This window comes from Stigmatopora argus, chromosome 1, assembly GCF_051989625.1.
Source record: "Stigmatopora argus isolate UIUO_Sarg chromosome 1, RoL_Sarg_1.0, whole genome shotgun sequence".
NCBI lineage: Eukaryota > Metazoa > Chordata > Actinopteri > Syngnathiformes > Syngnathidae > Stigmatopora > Stigmatopora argus.
This window is the reverse complement of record NC_135387.1, coordinates 16,873,197-16,894,354: the sequence shown is the minus strand read 5'-3', so window position 1 is coordinate 16,894,354 and position 21,158 is coordinate 16,873,197. Positions and strand designations below refer to the sequence as shown.

Here is a 21,158-nt window from a genome sequence, read left to right as displayed (position 1 = left end):
TAAATTCCTGAAATTCCAGAGAATTTGGCAGCTCAGCAATATCATATCGTGTCATCACAAATAAATAGCGCAGCTATTTTGCTTTCTTCCTTAACGTGACAGTTCTTCATGCAGTCCAGTCGCTGACCAGTTTAGCTGCCAAGGTTAGCGGCAGAAAAAGTAGTTCTTTTGTATGTTTTTTTTTTTCAAGTGGATGTGCAAAATAGCTTATCCCCACCCTCATATCTTCAGAAATAGATAGCTGATAATTAAACAGTTACACTTGGTTGTTGAATGTCACAATTAATAGGCAGGCCCCTAGTTGTCCAAAGCATGCTATAGTTGTTCTCAGATCAGCAACTTAAATACAGAAAAGAAGACTCCTGTCTGTTTTTATGTGTTTGTTTTATTGAAACAGTATGGACAAAAGAAATTAAATAACAGGATTCAAAGCAGTCAGAGAGCACACATGAGAGACCTGTTGGTAAAAGCGGCACACGGCAAAGCAGGAGGAAGAAAAAACAAAACACGTCGTTGCAAACATTTGCTGTGTCTTAAAGCCTATTCATTAAAGATTACATCACACATTCAGTGCATATTACGCAAGTTTTTTTTAATGCAGGCAAAGCCAAGTGGGGGCTTGATTATTTGTACACCCTTTTGTGCTTAAAAATAGGAACAAAGCAGGCCTGTTACACTTCAACATGGTTTGAAAACTGAACGGCCATCCTGTTCATCAACTCTTATAATGGATACATGTGAGACTTGAACAGTACAGTTACTGCTTTTCAAGAAGAGGTGTCAATTGAAATAAGTACAGTCACTTCACATTGATGACACACTCTAACCTGGGTCTGATCTACCAGTGTCACTGGCGCAAACCCTTCTGCTAAATGTCACAGATATGTATGAAGTTTTTTTCAATGTCAGTGTTGAAGGAGGCAGAATGTTAAGTCTCCATTGTGCTCCTCTGTCACTCGTTATTTCCTTTATTTTAATGCTTCATTCCATTCTCTAGTCCATTCCAGGCCAAGTCTGCGCACAAAGCTTCATATAGTCGGCCAGTAAAATGTCAGGAGCTCCGTCTAATGAGGAAATCTTGCTCACTGGTCTGAATGTGCCACGTCTCTTTCTGACTAACACTAACTCATGCAAATGCAACATCATTGTGGTATTAACTTAGTTATGTATTGCCATCCTTCATCATGCATGCAGATTTTATAATCTCAATTGACAATGATTACCTTTTGTTGATTGATTTGTTAGCTACTAGGATTGCGCAGAACTATTTCTATCCCCTCACAAATACTGAGGAAAAACACATTAAAGTTTAGTGCAAACCTTGATAAACTTGGGTAGGTTTTCTTTTTTTTTCCAGGCAGGAGTGAAAAAATTCTCGTAACTAGAATTTTTTAAAAGGAGTTTGCTCTTTTCAGAAAGACTGAAATGATTCTTCTGGAATGACAATGTAGCCTTACTATGAATAAACTGACAAACACAAAAATGGCATTCCACGTTGCTTTCAGTCTGTTAGGGAAATAAATGTTTTCTTATTGCTATATCAATCAAGATAGCGAAGTTACCAGTAATTCAGAATGAGTAGAGCGCGTCATAATATTGTTTTGCTTCACTTTGATGTTGTTTTTTAGTTAGATTGTGACATTACAAATGGACATATAAGCATGTTTCCAATAGTATTTTCTCTTTTTACCATTTAAATCACAATGAAAATATTTTCACATGCCAGCGACTCGATTTGACTAAACCAGTCTTCTTGAAACAGGGAGTACTACACTAAATAACAACAGTAAGAAAATAAGGCACTTTGTATCAATTTTGACTTTGTCAAAGAAATGTATTTCACTTTCTGCAGTGTTAATCACAATATAAGTGTTTTTGTTTATTTTTAACAAAGCCAGATTGTAGGCTGCTAAATAACTAACGGATAAACACTTATCCAGCTATCCACAATTTTTCTGTTTGCCACGAGTCAATTACATAAAAGTCTGGTTCACCTTAGAATTGGTAGAGTCCATTTTGACTAAGACTAGAATTTGTGCTATATTGAACCACGAACTTGCCTGTTAAATGAACAAACTATTATAAAGAGTAGCGTTCCAAAATGTTCTCACTCGTTCACTCACTCACACTTTTATCAAAGATATTTATCTTTTGCTTTGTGCATAATATATCCTGCACAAGAAATAAAATTGTCGAATCCATTTAGTGTAAGGCTGTCAGTCTTCCTTAATCAGGAAGAAGCCTGCTACCAAAGAAATACAAATATGGCGCTCCAGGTGTTTCCCACTTTTATGAAAGAAAAGCAATTCTTCTTCCACAGTGTTAATTACAAAAAAACTGAAATGCCTCCTACCACATAATGCAAATTGGTAGAGTCCTAGTCAACGAAGTAATTTTTCCAGAACTACAACGTAAAATAACTAACAAACTGAAGTGTCTCAATGTAAATTTCCCTAAGTATCCTCAAAAGCATAAAAAACAACAAAATCTAATCAATTTATCACTATAGCGTTGATTCCAGATCACGTCTTTTTTTAATAAAATTTATTTTTCCATTGTGTTTATATGAATCACTCCTTTCGCTTTGTAGTCATGTAGGTAAATTAGCGGGATGTCTGTGTTATCTTTACATACATATTGTATCATAGATACAGTACTTTGCACAGACCTTCCTACCTTTTGTAAGGCAACAGTTCTGAGTCCTGCTTAGAATCGTTAAGTTCTGGTGTTACAATTGTTTTTTGTTTTTTTTGCTTTGTTTTACTGATTGGAATTGACATCACAGTTTAGTTGTTCAGACTTTCCAGAACTTAGAGGGCTCCCGCTGCTTGGCGCCCATGGTCTTCTTCTTCTTCAGGGGCTAAGGAAGAGAAGGAGATCTAGTCACTCAGAGAATTACATTTCAACACTTCATTTTTTTTATGAGAGCAATTAGGGTGGGCAAATAATTCAACAAACAAGTGGGTGCGGTTTTTCATTCCAACCCATAAGAGGAAACCTTTTGACCAATCTGGTATGTTAGATATACAATCAGTAGAATGCAGTCTAATTTCAATAGAAATCTAATTGGTTGAATGGTTTGTGTTGGATCGGTTGGAACAAAAACCTGCACCCACAGCGGGCCTTGGGGACCGGATTGCCCACCCCTGAATTTAGAGCATAGAGTTGAGGTGTGTTTGGTTAATGTCATTACTGTTATGAGCAGGGAGGGTTTTTGCTATTAGCAATGTGGCCAACTGCCCAGGGCGCAATCCGCACATTTAATTTTGGCCACCATATTTAGCGGTCTCTAGAGAAGAGTAATTATTCTTTTGCAAATTATCCAAGACACAAATTGGAAAACAACTGTACAGCTGAATTGTTCCATAAAATGACCTGCTGGTTCTTGTAACAAGTCTTGCTTTGCATTGTTAGATTTGACTGGCAGTATATAATGCATTATAATTACGACATAGCAGTGCTGGTAGAGGGTATAATGAAGAAATGTAGTGAGTAACAATACGTTCAAAATCTAATACTCAGTGATTCCTTGTTAAAAAAATAGAGCAGTTAAAAAAAACAAAAGGGGCGGGGGGTCACATGCAATCTCTTGAATAACTATTTTGTAACACTGATATACAGATATATAATTATATACAAGGTGGGACTGTGGTAATACTGTAAATTATTTACTGAAAGTATCCGTATCATAGAAGCCATTACACTCTCTTTTTTTGTTGTCTTTTTGCTTCTGGCCGACCTGTGAGACACACACACACACACACACACACACATACAAATTGGACTGCATCATCATGCTGCACACGAATTCGCTGTGTTAAGGCAACGGTGCTGTTGCTCAATTCAACTCAAGAAGCACTTTAAAAATATCTCCCTGAAACAGAGTAGAAATAAAGTAAAAGAGTTGAAGACTTAAAGACGATTGATTTTGAAAGTCACTTAAATGTCACTTCACAACATGTGCTTTCAACCCAGGATAAATTTAGCTCCTCCCTGTCATACAAAACCTGACTACTAGTGGCCATGTATCACTTGATCACGCACTTCCTTGACACCACTTCCAATGCATAAAATCCTTGGACTATCTATGGCTGCTTGGTAAAAAAAAAAGAAAACAGAAATTCAACATAAATTTGAATTTAGCCACCACAGCTGCAAACTGACTTCTTCTGCATACATCAATAATCGCAACCTTTGCCTTAACGGCAACACAAATATTTAAAGATATGACATTACATAACTCTCCACTTAATACAACAAACCTGCCCAGTGGTCACAGGTAATAACACTTGCTGGTAACTTTATTACTCCACAACTGTGGTCAAGTCTCCAAGTTGATTATGACAGAGCCATTAAGAAGGTCCCAATCGGCCCCAAAAAGGTACAGATGCTGTTCTGGCACAGATTGACCCATGCCTTTAGCCAGTCAACATGGTATATTGAGTTGAAGTTGAGGCAAAGTACTTACGAGTATTTTCCCATCCTCCTCACGGCAGCAATCACCACAGCAATGACGATAATCACCGCCAACAGTGCGCCAATCACGATTCCCACGACCTGGCCCGAGCTAAGGCTTTCTGCAGGAACAAAGAAAAAGTGTTAGGCCAGTGGTTCTCCATTGCCATTTGGAAAAAAATACACCTAAATATAGGAATACAAAAAATATATTCCTAAAAAGATTTAATTGAAATTTATTAGATACAATGATGGGTAAGAATTGTACTAAATGTTTAACAGACAAATAAGCAAGTCTTGAAGTTTAAGAAGTTCAAAAAAAAAGATTTAATGTGTATGTACTTTTACTTGTACTGTCAGTAGTTACTGTATTTTCATTACCACGACTAGTCAGTCAAGTTCCATGATTGCTCACCCTCTACGTCGTCTTCAACGACTACCTCATCGTGCGTGTCGGCCTTTACAGCCTCTGTCCACTGAGGGATGACCTCAGCCTCTTCAGGGGTTGCCGTGGGAGCGGTCTCCACAGCAGGGGGGTCAGTGATAAGGGGTTCTGGAGCATCAGTAACAACTGGAGCAAGAGTTTCGGCCCCTACTTCAGGCTCCTCAGTATCAGCCGTCGTCAGAGGAAAGGGCACCGCAGTGGTAACAGCCACTACATCTTGTTCAGCTGTCATTGGATGGGTTGATGGCGGTCCGGTGATCACGTCAAGCTCTTGGTTGGCCACTGTGGCTGCTGTGGAGTCAGTAGCTGCAACATCATAGTCTGTAGGAAGAAGGGCTGTGGGGACTGAACAACAACCATTTGGAGACGTCAAACATTTGCATTGAATGACTGTTGTGAATATACAAAATGTATTTTTTTTTTAAACCTGGCAAAAATTACCACTCCCCAAAGTAGTAACAAAGCAAACAGCTGTGGTTGGGAATTAAGATGGGGGGGGGGGGGGGGCTAGGGGGGGGGCGTTAGCATTGGTTTTCATTTTTTAATATACTAGTATGAATTTAATATGTATTTATTTAATACAAATGTGTGATTCCCTTTTGAATATATCTATTCCAGCTGACTTCATACCACACTAAACTAGTCGCCAGTCCGTCGTGGGGAACACAGAGAGATAAAAAAAAAAAACTCTTCGTGCTCTTAATCACATCACAACCGAGTGGGAATCGAACGCATGCTGACTGTACCAAAGTAAGGCGGAAGAACCGCTGCACAATCGGGTGGCTACGTCCATTTAGAGAAGAACAATTCAAGTTAAGCATCATTTAAATACTGGATTTGTATTTGCCCAATATGACAAGTAAAGCCCTTCGAATGTATCGTAGGTGAAGAGCGCATTGCTTATTGCTCTCAAATCAACTTTGTCTCAAGTAAAGCAAGTCTCTGTGGGCCTGGCAAATCATTGGGTAACCTGAGCACTGGTGCTCACTTTGGAGCTGCAGGCCTTACATACCACTCTTCTCCACTTACTGCCCTCTTAGACAACTTAAACCTTGTGTGTCAATGTACTCATTGTTGGACTAGAGTCGCCATGATGGCTGCCTGCCTCATGTGTTGGCCTGTGTTCCGACAAGCCCGACTCACACCAAAGTGATCCTTCTCAATCGACGCCACCATTATGTCCCAACAAAGCTGCAACATCAGCGAGAAGGTGGAGTGGTGTTTTGAGGTGGAATAATTGGAAGCGAACTGGTAGGCCTATTGAGGAAGTCTGAAAGGCCACTTCCTGCCATGGCATCAAAACTAAAACCTGCATCGTGCAATGAATCTGAATGCAAGATGATACACTACTCCCCACCTCAAAACATACACTTGAAGATTTAGCTGCCAGAGTATAATAATAAAAAAACACATGATTTGGCCATTAATAGCTCTTGACCCAAACCCGGACTATTGCCTAACTCATTGGCTGCCACTGACAGCAGAATAATCACTTTCAACCTTCCTAATTAAAATGAATTGGACATATTGGCATGCTGTCAATGGCAGGCTACATATAAGTACTATGACATTTAAAATATGAATAATAAAGTAGAATCAACTTTAGAGGTTTATCAGGAGTTTCAACAAAACATAATTTAATTAATTTGTAGTTTTACAAATGTGGTATTTTATATATATATATATATATATATATATATATATATATATATATATATATATATATTCAATATCCAGTTCTTAATTATAATCTTACATTTTATTATTAATATATATATATATATATATATATATTGCCCAATATATATATATATATATATATTAATAATAAAATGTAAGATTATAATTAAGAACTGGCATAGGTGGACATTATATTTTGTCTCATGTCAACCACACATTACATTAACAAATGTTAATGTTGTAACTGACATAACCCCAGTGTTCGGACGCCAAGTCTTTCATGAGGTTACTTTATGTTATAAAACATATTCACTTGCCCTATAAAGTGTGAAAAGGGAGATGCATGAGGGGGAATGCCAGTGAATCCTCAAACAGCATTTGTGTAAAGGGGCAAACTATCAATGTAGTTTTTGATGAAAGAGTAACTGTTGTCTTATAGAAGACAAACAGAAGATTTGGCATATGTTAAATCATTTAGAGCATATTGTAATGAAGTGGCATAACCATGCTAAGGTATCGCCACATGGCAGTCCTTCACCCAGTGACGCAATAGCGTGCACATCTTTAAGCAATCCCTTTTTCCTTTCTTTGTTGCTCTGTGCAGCCTAACACGCCACATCCTCTGCCTCATTTCCTGTGGCGGGAACAACCACTGCAGAATATAATGAGTGTGGAGAGTGCTTCAATCCAGGTTTAGATTCTGCAGTTGGAACGTGCCGTTGTAAATTTGGAGAGAGAAAGAGAGAATTTCAGAGAAATTATTTAAAGTTGTAAAAATAATTAGCAGTGGCGACTATGTGTGGGGGGTAAAAAAAACAAGGGGATAACTTGTTTCTTTCTCATCCTTGTTTTACATTTGACTGCAATGATTTAAGATGATAATTTAGGAATTAATATTACTTGTGTATAGATGGAGAAAAGAAATGTGAGAATATTGGCATGTGACTGGTAAATGAAGACGACTTTCACACAGATTAGCAACTGAATTTGCACTGCTTGCAACTAAGTCAGGTTTAAAAGAGTTTTAGTCTATCAACAATTGACAAATCATATGATCCGAATATTACTTGAAATATTAAGACGATCCCGTTATTACTCGAAATATTAAGACTTAATTCTTGGCTACTGAGTACTTGGTTTTCTCTTTTCAGTGGAGGCCACAAATGAAAACCTGTGTTCTGTTGGAGTCTTTGTTTTTCATAGGAGAGATTCAAGAGATATTGAATAAGGCCAAAAAGCTGTACATTATCATTCCATTTGGAAGCTATCTGTTTCTTGTCAGTGCTTTGAGGATGGCCATGCTTTGGATAGAAAGGGAATCTTCCATGATGAGTTTTGCAGCTGGGTGAAGACAGCATTTAGTGTCTTTCATCAAGGTCTGTACTGTGAAGCCGCCGAGCTCAACGTGATCATTACCCCTCAATAAACTGAGCTCTGTCCCGCCATGTTCAACATCCTCACGACCACAACTGAAGGCTCGGCCTGGACTGCGTCGCATGCAGATGAAGGAGGGTACATTTCAGCTGCACCAAAATTACGGACTAGACTCAACTTTCCGCTGGCCTGAAATGACTTTTTCCTCAATGGAGACGAAGAAAAAACAACATGCTTTTAAACTCCCTTGCTGCACTACACATGCAGAATTGGTTAAAATTAAGGAGGCTAATATTTAATATCAACAAATAAACATTTGAATGTAATTTTTAGACCACCTGGTGAGAGGGCTCAAAAGATAACTTGCTTCCCTCCTTCTTGAGGAGGACACTAACTAAAATAGTGACTCATCTGTTATTTGTGGACAGATCAGAATGAAATCTTGTAGGTATATTCTAGGGATGTTTACATCCCATAGCTGATTAATTCATTGCATATAGATTGTGCATGCACTTATGTAGTTACCTGTGTTAATATGTAATTGTGAAAATTACATTTTTTTTTTCATTTTTATCCTCTGTTGCGGGGTACCGAACTTAAAAAAAAAAGAATACTAAAATTTTATAGAAAAAAAAAGCATAGCATTTAAGGCTGCTGGGAAATTTGTGTGACCTATACATGTCCTAACAACAGAAATGTGCCCTCAACTAGCTAACTCCTAAATATAATTATGTAATTAATTAATTAACAAAGAACAAGAACAACAAAGTTAGTAGAAATGTAACTATAAAAGCAAGTGGTGCTCTCTCAGTGCTTATAAAAGCATTTGGAGGTTGAAAATAATAATAATAAATAAATGTGTTTTCAATAGTCTTTAAATATACTACAGTGTAATACAAAAGTTTGGGCCCCCGGGTATGCCTTGATAAAGAGTGCAGCTATTTCTAGTCATGTGCCATCCGGCGACTGTGGTCATTAGCAAGAGGTGGGATAAATAGCAGAAACATTTGTTCCCATTGAAGAGAAAGGCGGGGTTCCAATGGAGCCTCAAACAGTTTGTTTGGAATGCCTGTAACCAATGATAAAAGGGGCTTACGCTATGTGTAATCATCCAGCCCACTTACAATCGCTTCATTTCGTGTTCAGTTCCCACAATTAGCTCTGAGTACTATTTCCTCTCTACGGTGGATGCCCACACTGGCTATAATCAATGGTGCATACATCCCTTCTGCTATTTATGCCTTGTAATCCTGTAATGTTGACACTGTTCTCCTGCTACTCCCCTGAGGAGCCCATCTTAACAACTGAAGCCCTTTGGGACGTAAAAAGTAAGAACGAAATGGGGGATAAAACCCTATTTTACTTCAAAAGACTCACGTGATGTCAGCAATGGAAGAAGACGCCATTTACTGATGACGTAAAGTTGGTGCATAAAGTTTTAGGATTAAAGATTTCAATATAAGAACACCTTATTATGCCATTTGAGACATGAGAGGCAGGAGTACGAGGGGCTGCATCAATGAGTTGTAAACTCAGTTGTCATGGAGGCCCCTACCAAGTGTTTACATGTGCGCAGTGCTGTCCAAGAGGTGTAACTCATTTTAGAATGTTTTAGGTTAGTAGTCGAGATAGACACCCAGCCCATCTCAGAGTACCCCCACATGCACATATGTACTATACTCCCCTCCCAAAATGGTAGGCGTTTGCAATACAGAGTGGAGGCCTGTACCACACGACTGATTAGAGTGGATGGGTGGAACATCCTTAACCTTGGTGTCATCACAATCAGGAGACATCACATCTGGAAGAGACCATCTCCAACTGTAGCAGACACGACGAAGCACGAGCACCCAGAGAAAACGAACACATGCACAGAGACAATGAGCAAACTCCTCTCAGGAAAGCCAGAGCCGAGGCCTAAAACCTGAACAGTCCGTCTTGTGTGGCAAATGTGTTACCCAATCAGCCGACTGTGTATCCTGCCGTTTAGAAGTCATTTGTTACATTCCAAAAGGACTGTCTCTAAATTGAAATGCATTACATTACTTCTTTGTTATTTTACCATCCTAGTGGCATTCAAACAAGATAACGCCAAAATGGCATCTTGCAGAGGAAACAGATTGGTCTTTCTTGCATTGAACATTAGTACTTTCTCATGAAATCAAACAGTAATAACTTCTATTTTTTTAGATATAAAAAAACAAAAAACATTGATGCAAATCCCTTCTCTATTCTATTTAACTTTGAGTGAAAGAACAGTGAATACCAATTACAGTGGCAACTCGAGCAAAATGAGACTTGTAAATTGAGTCAAACTGTAGACTGTGGACTGGTGTACTCTTGACGTGCCCTAAAAAAATGCAATAAACTCCAGACTCCATCATGTTACTTATAAACTACATTCACTTTGGAACTCACTGGATATTAATTTCACGATAAACAAGAGAAAAACATTTACAATTAGATAATTTAATTCACATTTTCTTATGTTAGATATCATGTCGTACATATGGGGCTTTCATCTTTATAGCAATATTTAACTATCGGAAGAATGTTCCAAGGTGTCCTCTTTTTCAATTTCTGATCCCAAGCTAAAGTGGCCACCACAATCCTTAATGCTGCATGTACTAACTCACAAAGCAACAGTTGCTACAAAGCTCATCTATTGTCTGAAAATTCTTGAATAATTAAAAGGAAAAAAATAAAATGGTTACCACAATGTTCTCCCTCATCCAAAAATGCTAAACCCTTCATGATGAGCATATGCCCGCCCAACTAATTGGGCTACATGTTCCTGAGTCAGCGCCCCCCCCCCCCCCCCCCCCCTCTTTTTTTTGTCTTACTCCATGCCTCGCCCTGCAGCACACGCACAGGACGTGCCAAACACATGAGACACACAACTGTGGTCAGTTGTGTAAATCTAGTCAATTCTCCTTGTTTGGTCCTAAAAACTGGCAAACTGAGCCTTTTTAGAATGTTTTCAAGTCGAGTGTTGAACACACTGAATACACAATTTTTCATGTTAAAGCATGTTTGTAAGGGTAGTTGTCAGATGAATTTGGAAGGATACAAACTTATGTTTGGATTAGAGTTGTTGATATATCTATGGTTTAACTATTTACGTATATAAGTAATTGGGCTATTTTTTTTTAAGTTTGGTTGTGTTTCAAATTGTGTTGGTTCTTTACAAATGTATTTGAAAATACTCAGTAAGTTTACGTTTACTATCCCACAGGAAAGAACATTTTAAATTCATCACCAAAAGGCTTAAGTGAAAATGAATTTCCAGCCGTGATAAGCATAGGTGCCTAAATTCATGACACGTCCCGTCCCTATGGTCGGATACTTCAATCATGTTACTACATCAGCAAGTTGTGTTCGCCCAGTCAAAAGGTTGTGTGAATGTTTTCTCTCCCATGCAGCTTCTATAACAGCCTCATCTTTGGAGTATGAGCGTCACATTTGAGTCATTTCTAAAACTGGCTTGATGACCAAAGGGGCCGCTGACCTCTGCCTTCAGCAGCCAGATGTGACGGCAAAGTTATTAGTCTACAGAGGCAGACAAAACTCATTAGGAAGGAGACTGGAGGAAGGCCAAACAGCGGGGAGCTTTTATGGCACACACGGGCCATGTAAAAAAGTGCAGATTAGCTGTTTTCTATTTTAAGTTTAAGAGAGCAAAATCAACACTTGATTTAGATTCAACATGTATTTTAAGTGCAAATATTAAAATTGTCATATAGTGTGCACAAAGGACCAAAGAAGAGTTAGTGATCAAAAGTGGGTGGGGTGCCACTTGAGAAGCTGTCGAGGATCATATGCACTCCCTCCATACCCATACACACTGTATGCCTATACTGTATATACAGTATGGGACCCTCTATTAATAGAGAAGCCTTGAATAACTGAGGCTGCAGAGCTCCTATCTTTACTTCTCTCTCTCTCTACCTTTATAAATAAATGTCAGATTTATACAATAATAAGCAGATCAAAGGGTCACCTCAAATATATACAATTTATTTACTTATTTATTTTTAATAGCACTGCCTCATTATTTGGCTGCAGGGAATCTGCATTACCTGCGCTGTCTTTGGGCAAAAGGCGGGGTTCATACCGGACTGGTCACCAGTCAATCATATGGCAGGCTTACAAGCAATCATTCACATTCACAGTTTAAAAAAGGGCAATTTAGGGTCTTTGCTCAATCTACATATTGCTGAGGAGAACATGAAAACTTTGATCGGTGTCTTAAAACTCGAACCCAGGATCTTTTAACTGTGAGGCAGAAATGTTAATCATTAGAGTATAACAGTGCTGCCTGTGTTTAGAAATATATCCTTTATTGCCAAACAATGAACTCTTTTATCACTAATTAATCATCTATGCATAAGACGTAACCTTGTTCACCTTTGGGTAGCGGTTCATTATTTGTTCATTATTTATTTCATCGTTGTGGATTTATTTACTCAGCTAAGCAGACATAAACAAATCTTAACACGGTTGTTTTTTTGTCACGATTCTGACCCAAATTACATGTCATGAAAGAGTAGTTTCCAATTTGAAGCGGCGTATACTTTAAGGGGAAACCCTATTGCGAAGTGGTACCAAGCATGACTGGCAAAATGAGGGATTCAAGCAGACAAAGGGGCAGCATGGGCACATGGAGGCAGCAAGTGAGTGCACATGGCGTGCTCACAGCACGATGGCCACACAACTTTTTGCAGAGAAAGAGAAGACAGGTTTACTCACTTGCATGTGTGAAGGCACAGAAGGCCAACAGGAGCAGCAGCTGAACATTCATGGTGGTCAGTGTGGTTCCTTGGTTTAATGATGACAGCACGATAAATGGATGTCCACACAGTGCCAAACACACACGCCGCTTTTTGAGAGGGACCCCTCTTCTAAAAAAAAAATAATAATAATTAAAATGAAAGTTTGGATCCAGGTGGAAGCCCTTTAAGTGGGAATAATAGAAGTGCAGTGTGGAAGTGGAGGAGTGTGAGGAGAGTCTGGTCCACAGCAGACAGAAAGAGAGAGAGAAAGAGGCAGACTGTGGGCTGTAAATGGAGGAGGGGTGTGGGCACTGGATGTGAACTGGGTGGGTTTTTGTCAGGGGGCAGGTTTGTGTTGGGAGGAGGCAGACTGTTAAGAACTGCTTCCAGCGCTGCAAAATAAGCACACACTTTTTTTGTAATGTTTCTGAATGAATGTGGAGGCAAAATATACCAACTAGACCATCGATGTGTATATTGTGTAAACCCACCTGTAATATTTGTGATTTACTATTTTCAAATTCATGGTACATGGTATCCTCAGCCAAATTTCAATTTCTGTAACATGAAGAGACAACCCAATGGCACCAATTATTTGACAGAATAGGAAATTTGTAATTCAGGGCAAGATGTACAGTGTGTTGATTCGACATATTTTTATAAAAATATGATCCTTTTATGTTGAGGAAAAGCTATGCCTAGCTTACATTCTTGTGTGTAGGGGTTGTACAATGACTTAAAATCATAAGCTGTCTTTGGATTATAGAGTGGTATTTCCCCTATGAAACTGGGTTGTAACTTGGAAGTAGAATCATATTTCACATTTATTTAGCATAATTCGATCCACAAACTTTAATATTAACCCTAAGCACTTTCAAAATAATAAAAGTATACCAATTTTGTATGAAATGTGTATGCAAATGTATGTATGTATGCAAAAATAAGATAGGTATTAGAAAAGGTTTTAAAATAAAAAGCAAATACGTCAGCTTTCAGCTAATCAACAGAAGGTAGGTTGGCAAAAATAAATGAATACATAATCAAAAAGAAAAAAATAGCTTACAGAAAAACGCTGAAGTAAAGGTAAACATTGTGTTACCTTTGTAACAGGAAAAATAACAACAACAGAAAAGCACGGGTGGTCTGAACCCTATGCTAGGGCCAGGGGTGGGCAAGCAAAAGTTTTGCTTGGCATTAGACTGACACCTATTGGGCAACATGGTAGTCTCATAGTATTGGGTTTTGTCTGACAATGTGTGCTTTATTTAGTGCGAGTTAATTTTACAGGAAAAATAGCCAAAATATTCATGATATTGACTAAAAAACATTGAAAAATTTATCTAAGTTAGGAGGAACAAAATGTTGTGATATGCTGTGTTTACATCGTTACACCATTGTAGTCGTTACTTGTTAGTTATGACCTAATGTTGTGACCTTTAAAGTTTACCCTAAAAACATTCAAGACTGTCTGACATGACCACGAAATGTAGTTATTTTTAAATGTGTTATTAGCACTTTCTAAACATTTTTAAAAAACCTGCATGGACGATTTGATTTGTACTATATGAAGCAAGAGTTTGGAATTTTGTAACATTACCACAAAAAATCAAAGGTTGTAAAGTAATAGCAGCAATGGCAAGTTAGGAGAGTAAAAATGGTCAATTAGGTTTTAATAAACACTAAAACAGCTTTGAAACAGTTGACTCATACAGATTATTATCCATGACACACATAAATCACATATGTACAAAATAATGAGTAGTATTTACACACTGTCTCTTTGGAGGACAAATAAAAATACTTTGTTCTTTTCACTATGTTGTTTGTTTTCTCTTTGTACGGAAAAAAAAGGGAAAAACAGTGCTATTTACATAAGGACAACAATACACCCACAAATTAGATAATGCTGGTCACTGTCATACAGCATTAGTGGCAAAGATGATAATATTAATGATTAAGCCCCAAAGAGAACTTCCCAAGACCACTATGACTTTCTACTTCACATACTAGTGCATCCATATTCATATGCATATGTTTTTTGCCAAATGTGAAGTTGTATACAAAAGACTTTTTTTTCATACAGACAAATTCACAATGGAAGAAGAAAAAACAAAACAAAACTAACAATCGTGTATTTTGTAGCTTGATCACATTTTCCTCAAACCCGAAGCAGCATCTTTTGTTGTTATTGGGTATTGAGCTATATGCATAATTAATTGGCTACCTGAACATTTGAGAGATTTCCGGGGTTCACTGCCAAGCCTCTTAGTTGAAATAAATTGGACATCGCTCAATGACAATGAATGAGTTAATATTCTACAGTACTTGTGCAGACGGAGTCATGACTGGCCTGTTGTGATTCATAAAATTCTCTATGTATTGTTTAAGAAAAAATGACAAAAAGAGAAATACCTTAATGCCCCCGAATGTTGAAGGATCCTATTTTCACGGCATCTGCTTTGTTTTTTAGATGACTAATGTCACAGTCAACAGGGCCTCACCAGAAACTGAACATGGTAGTTACATTACAACACAAATGGCTCGACTTCATCAACCATTGAGCTACGCAGAGGACAGACACAGCTACAACGAAAAATGATTAAAGTAATATAAAACGATGGTTTCAGAACAAAGAACTTGCTGTGCATAGGTTTGTGTTGAAATGTGTTGCAATGATGGTTGTCAATCTCTCTTCATGCGAATATAGTACAGTAATACCTTGACATACGAGTGCCCCCAACATACGAGCAATTTGAGATACGAGTAAAATTTCGAGCCAATATTTACCTTGAGATACGAGACAAATTTTGATAGACGAGCATACAGAGAGGCTGCTTACGAGATCATCATCTCGCCGCAACTCCCTCGTTTAAATGCCTCTACGAGCACTGGGCGGAGCGTTGCATTTTTTCAGTTCAGTGTTTTTTCCTGCGTTAGAATGTGTACGCGTGGCGGAGATGACTTTCTAATATGAGAGAAGTATACTACTTCCCGTTGGTAAGTGGTCATGCGTTATCCTATTGTGAGGACATTTGTGTGCATCATTTTCGGAATATTTTGAAGGGAAGACAAAAGAAAACAACCCTCGATAGGTTCCTTTTAGCTGTAGCTGAAAGTCAGGGTGGAGGCGGGGCAAATAGAGTCAACCCGGGAGAAGAAAGGTATAAAAATTCAAAACAAAATTAGAAGTTTAGTGTAAAGTTAGATTAAACTTATTTTTGAGTGTGTCTGTATCGTAATCCAAGTTCATTTAAATTTGTTTATGGTATGTTACGAGCGCGTTGCCATGCAAAAAGTCTCTCTATTTCTCTCTCTCTCTCTGTCCGTCTCTCTCTCTCTCCCATCCGCGAAATCCGTCTAATTTTAGTACTACTATTAAACATCATAACCACTAGTTATTTGTTACTCTGCTAATAGATGGCGAATTAGAACAAAGAAAAATGTTTTTCCAATCCAATATCTTGTTTTTTGGTGTTTTTTTCAGAGGGTTGGAACAAATGTATTTGTTTTTAGTTCATTTCAATGGGAAACGTTGATTTGAGATACGAGTAAATCGACATAAGAGCTCAGTCCCGGAACGCATTAAGCTTGTATCTCGAGGTACCACTGTACAGTATTTAAATAAGAGCACACTAACCTCTGACCTAAAATTTGGGGGTTTTATGTAAAAGATTCATTGGTCCAGAAAATAAATGTTCGCATTTCAATTCATAAGAGCTCAGTCCCGGAACGCATTAAGGTTGCATCTCAAGGTACCACTGTACCAGCAAATCGAACCATTGGAGAAAAAAATCTCAAGTAGTTGCAGTTGAAAGTGAGAAGAAATAAATACATGTTTGTTATGAAAATATGCTCATGTGCTGCAGCTAGCTAGAAACAAAATGTGAAGGGCCACTATGGAAGAACATTTTCAGTGAAAAATATGTACTATTTACTCAGTATGAAGTCTTCAGTCTTATTCCTTATGGGGAAAAACACCCTCCAAAAAGCTGTATATGTTCAAGTATAAATCCAGCAAATTTACATATTTCCAGGAATAAAATCTAGCCTTAGGGAAACAACAGTGTATTTCTTCAACAATAAAGTCAAGTTTCGATAATTTTCCAAATGGAAAAAGTGCCATGTTGGGGAAGGGGGTTTAGAATAATGCTGTATTTTTGTAATCTTTTCTAATAACACTTATCTTGTGATTTGAACTGTGTATTTTGAATAGTGGAATTCCATTGTTGTTTACTTATTCTTTATATAAATTAAGATCCTCAATTCCTTGGCACAAGATTGCAACAAGATGGCACGAAGCTACGGTACTTCTTTTTACTTAGACAGGTCTTTGGCATGAGCACAAAAAAATCGGCAATATGTGAGATTTTAGCAAGAACACAGAAGATTTAAACTATTCAAATATTTGAAAGAAAACTGTATGCTCACAAGATAATAATTTCTTGAAAAAAATGACTATTTTCTTCCCACTTGTTGAGCATTTCTTTTTTGCTTTAGTTTTTAACGTGACCCATATAGTTCTGGGTAAGAAACAGATGAAAACAAACAAAGAAACATTTCACAAATGTTTTGACGGTTTCAGTAACTCGTCACCCGCAGTGGCTCGATCCCGGGGCAACGCTTTACAACTTGGTCCACTTGCTAACTGATTGTCTCCAGTTCTATTCTCCTCCAAAAAAAGACTCCCTATTATGGATTGTCTTCAATGCTTTTGATCTCATGTCACTATTGTCATCATCTCACCTTCTCTCTTCTCTATTAATTCATGTTCACACAATGGAGTCCCAGTCGAAGTCATCCTGGATGTCATCGGTGGCAAGCATGCGTCTTACCTGGAAGTGTCCAGGAGCTAACATGTGTTGTTGCTGCTGGCTCAGTTGGTTGTGATGACCTGGGAATGAGGCAGAAGCAAAGATCTTTTGTTCATTTTGCATACAATCCTAACCAGTAAAGTGAGATTATTTATACTCGACGATGCCGCAACATTTTGTTTGCGTCTTTATCATGTTAACAACTTGATACAGGCAAAGTGTAACACCCTAAACGTGATATTCACTCATTCATTTTCCATACCGGTTATCCTCACAAGGGTCACGGGGGTCCAGGAGCATATCCCGGCCAACTATGGGCACCAGGCGGGGGACACCCTAAATTGGCAGCAAGCCAATCGCAGGGCACAAGGAGACGAACAACCTATCCCGCTCGCACTTACACACCTAGGGGTAATTTAGAGTTTAAAACCAGCGTACAATGCATGATTTTGGGATGTGGGAGGAAACCGGAATAGTTGGAGAGAACCCACGCAAGCCCAGGGAGAACATGCCAACGCCAACTCAATTCAGGAAGGTCGGAACATGGGATTGAACCATCGATCTCAGAACTGTAAGGCTGAAGTGGTAACCATGTTACCACTGGGCCACCTTTCAATATTAATATATTAATTACAAATTTAAATTATATCTATATTGATCATGTAAAGGCTGTCTTTCCTAGTTTGACTTAATCATAGTCACTAATGAAGTTACCCTTTTCTTCATAACAAAGTAACACTAGCAAAACATACGCAGACATGCACACCTGGTATGAGTGTGATGGAAGAGTCTCCTGTCATGGTAGGAGCTGTGTTGCTAATGGGAGGCATGTGGGGGTATCCGGGTGGGCCCATCAGAGAAGAAATATTCCGCCTGGAGTCCATGTACATGTTCCCTGTGGGAGGGCAAACAAAATGGGCTAATGACTAAGACTTCCTTTAGCAAACTGCTTTGACACACACGTTTACTGTGTTTATTTTGTAAGCATTCTGCTGCTTGTTTCCCAGCAAATTGCAGCAACCATTCTGTGATGAATGTGTGAGACAGCCACAATGGCACAGTCAGACGTGGGTGTACTTCAGCTCCAATACTTCCACTCCAATGACACTGACCAACGTGTAAGCACACCTTTTTAAGCTTGTGCAGCATATTATATTCGACTAAAGACTCTAAACCACTGGTTCTCGACCAAACTCCTGAGACCAATTCACCTAACCCCTAGGGTTCGATCGAACCCAGGTTAAGAACCACTGATCTAGACTATGTTATTCCATTTTGTGTCTGTTTTTTCTCTCCTCTATACAATATATTGAGTGCGAATAACTGTTTGTCTGTCCTGCACCTTGAATTTAAACCACCAAGCACCAACACATAATAACCATCTTCCTTTCATCACAAAGCCCTTTTCTTATTGACCAAAGCATTCATTATATTAATTTGCAGTCAATTAGTGATACAAAAAAAATACTTTATGTCAATTGATTGCAATACGACAGCATATGTACTGACCTGCCCGAATGAGTTGGCCGTGCTGATTGTGCTGAATGGCCTTGGGGTGCATGGCACCGTGTGGCTGAGACGGGTGTTGTGGTGGCCTCGCTGCGGCTGGCTGCGTGACGTGAAGCTGCGATAGGGCAGCGCCCTGAAGCGGGATCACACCCGTGGCCGTAAAGAACTGGTTGATGGAAGAACAGAGGTCGGCTATCTGAGTGGCATCTATGGACCAGTTGTTGAGCTCAGCCTCTTGCATGCTCTCCTTCAGGCCTGCCTCAGAAGGACACACATGGGCAATATTGTTGGTACACAACTTCAAACTGCCCCAAAAAATGTTGATATTAACATTTGGCATTGTTCCAACATAATTATATTTATAAAAAAATAAAATAAAATAAAAACAAGCAATGACACTGCACCTGACAAAAAGTATAGTTGACGTTTTTTTGTAGGTATCATTACAGCGAATTTCTTAACCCAACGAGATTATCACAAAGTATTTTGGCCCACTTTTCATAAGAAAATACAGAATTAGGCAGTAACATTTTTGACAAAATATACGCGCATTTATGCTTGTCTTTAGCACATCCACAACCAAAGTGAGGATAAATGGCATAAATAAAAAGCGGTTAAACATCAGAGTGAAAAGTTTCATTATACTATTTCAACTCAATCATCATGGTCAGTAAGCGGTCGATGTATGTCTAAAATTGAATAGCATGTGGACATAGGTGAATTATGGCAGATTTAATACATCTTGGTAATTCTGGAAAAATTGCACTCAAGTTGAACACACTGCTTTGCTATTCAATTTAATGGAGCAGCTCATATTCACTCAACTTAGACAACCCCTCTCTGTGGTGATTTCTTTTTTTGTCCACATATTTATTGTATTCTGCGTGGGTCTCAATTGAGCTGCCTGCTCTATGTGGTTTATCCAGCCTTGCTGGATGGTGTGATGGCAGTGTCAGAAGGGTCAAGTGCAACAGTATGATAGGGGGACAGAAAATTATGGAGTCGGGCTGGGTGTTATGGGACCAGCTGTCATCATTCGTCATGCCTGGATGTTGTCGGCTTTGTGCACTGACCGGGATAAGAGGCTGTTATTGAGACGGCCTTCATTAGATTATTTACATCACAAAATTAAGAGTGGATGAGTGAGTGAGAATGAGAGAGAGATAGAGAGAGAGAGAGAGAGAGAGAGAGAGAGAGAGAGAGAGAGAGCAAAGTGGAAATAGATAAAAAGTAACAAGTAGCAACCTAAGACCAACGCTAATAAACCTTTAATAGGCCAGTACCATTACATTGTTATAATAGTACGCCTCAAGGGCAGACCTATATATAAAAATCATAGTTTATAGTTCTCATTATATAGTATGATTAGAATCACAAATAAGGGGTCAATTGAAGTTTTGTTGGTAAAATGTGAAAAATAAAAGCAAACATACAAACAAAAAGATTAGATAAGATTAAGAGAAAATTTGCCATTGGTGCAAGTGTGTTTACTTTGAAAAGGAGAGAGGTCTACATCAGCCCAATTGTAGCTTGTTGCGATGTGGCAGCTCTCCTTTAACCAGTTCAGGTTTGGGTACCAGTCTGAAGTCATGCCTGTAAGAAAGGTGAAGGTGAATAAGAAGTGTATTAAATGCTCAAAAAATATAGTTGCAGTGTGCAGGAGCTTAGTACCGCAGGGAACTTTGAATGTAATGTTGGTTGTATATGCTTTATTTTAATCATATTAACTCATGTATAATATATATAACCTTTCAAAATAATTCACAGTTTGATATAAAAATGATTCTAAACTTTATTTCCAGAGGTGGGTAATAACTCATTGGACTTTGTTAAATTCATTTGAGGAACTTTTTGAGAAAAAAGACCTTACAGAAATATTTGTGGAGAACAGCGATGATGATGATTTATGTTCCGCTTGGAAATCAGTTCTACAGTGCACCACAAGGAGGTGCAGCTGTACAGAAAAATATATTACTCAAGTCTTAGCGTTGCCTTTGTGCAAATCTAAAATGTAAAGCTACTTTCCAACACTACAAACAAAACAACATATGTTTATGCCTCATAACAAAAACAAGTGATCGCTAGTTTCTTAAAATTTCTAATTAATATCTG

At 38.4% G+C, this 21,158-nt stretch overlaps 2 protein-coding genes across 6 annotated transcripts in view; both read right to left on the bottom strand.

Moving 5' to 3' along the window:
- Positions 1–369: 369 nt before the first annotated feature.
- Positions 370–13,040, bottom strand: pdpn (podoplanin). Of its 2 annotated transcripts, XM_077615342.1 has the most exons (5): positions 12,704–13,040; positions 4,871–5,245; positions 4,469–4,577; positions 3,673–3,739; positions 370–2,860 (listed from the first exon to the last, which is right to left on the bottom strand). In XM_077615342.1, the coding sequence occupies exons 1-5, from the start codon at positions 12,753–12,755 to the stop codon at positions 2,795–2,797; spliced, it is 669 nt and encodes a 222-aa protein (XP_077471468.1). In that variant the 5' UTR covers positions 12,756–13,040; the 3' UTR covers positions 370–2,794. The 2 variants fall into 2 exon arrangements, with proteins under 2 accessions (XP_077471468.1, XP_077471477.1); XM_077615351.1 differs by lacking the exon at positions 3,673–3,739 and having other exon boundaries at positions 12,704–13,037.
- Positions 13,041–14,379: 1,339 nt separating this feature from the next.
- Positions 14,380–21,158, bottom strand: part of LOC144076299 (forkhead box protein J3-like) — a 43,883-nt gene continuing 37,104 nt past the window's right edge. For all 4 annotated transcript variants that reach the window (XM_077604034.1, XM_077604027.1, XM_077604042.1 and 1 more), the window contains 4 exons: positions 20,538–20,639; positions 19,047–19,301; positions 18,304–18,432; positions 14,380–17,617 (listed from right to left, as the gene is read on the bottom strand). In XM_077604034.1, coding sequence (XP_077460160.1) covers positions 17,496–17,617; positions 18,304–18,432; positions 19,047–19,301; positions 20,538–20,639 — 608 coding nt within the window. In that variant the 3' untranslated portion in view covers positions 14,380–17,495. The remainder of the gene's footprint in view (positions 17,618–18,303; positions 18,433–19,046; positions 19,302–20,537; positions 20,640–21,158) is intronic.

Excerpts from the sequence above, each read along its gene's own strand:
- pdpn (XM_077615342.1), bottom strand. The coding sequence starts at position 12,755 with ATGAATGTTCAGCTGCTGCTCCTGTTGGCCTTCTGTGCCTTCACACAT. Across the intron at positions 5,246-12,703 it reads CTGTGCCTTCACACATGCAA|TCCCCACAGCCCTTCTTCCT; the intron begins GTGAGTAAACCT and ends GTTGTTGTTCAG. Across the intron at positions 3,740-4,468 it reads AGGAGGATGGGAAAATACTC|GTCGGCCAGAAGCAAAAAGA; the intron begins GTAAGTACTTTG and ends TGTGTCTCACAG.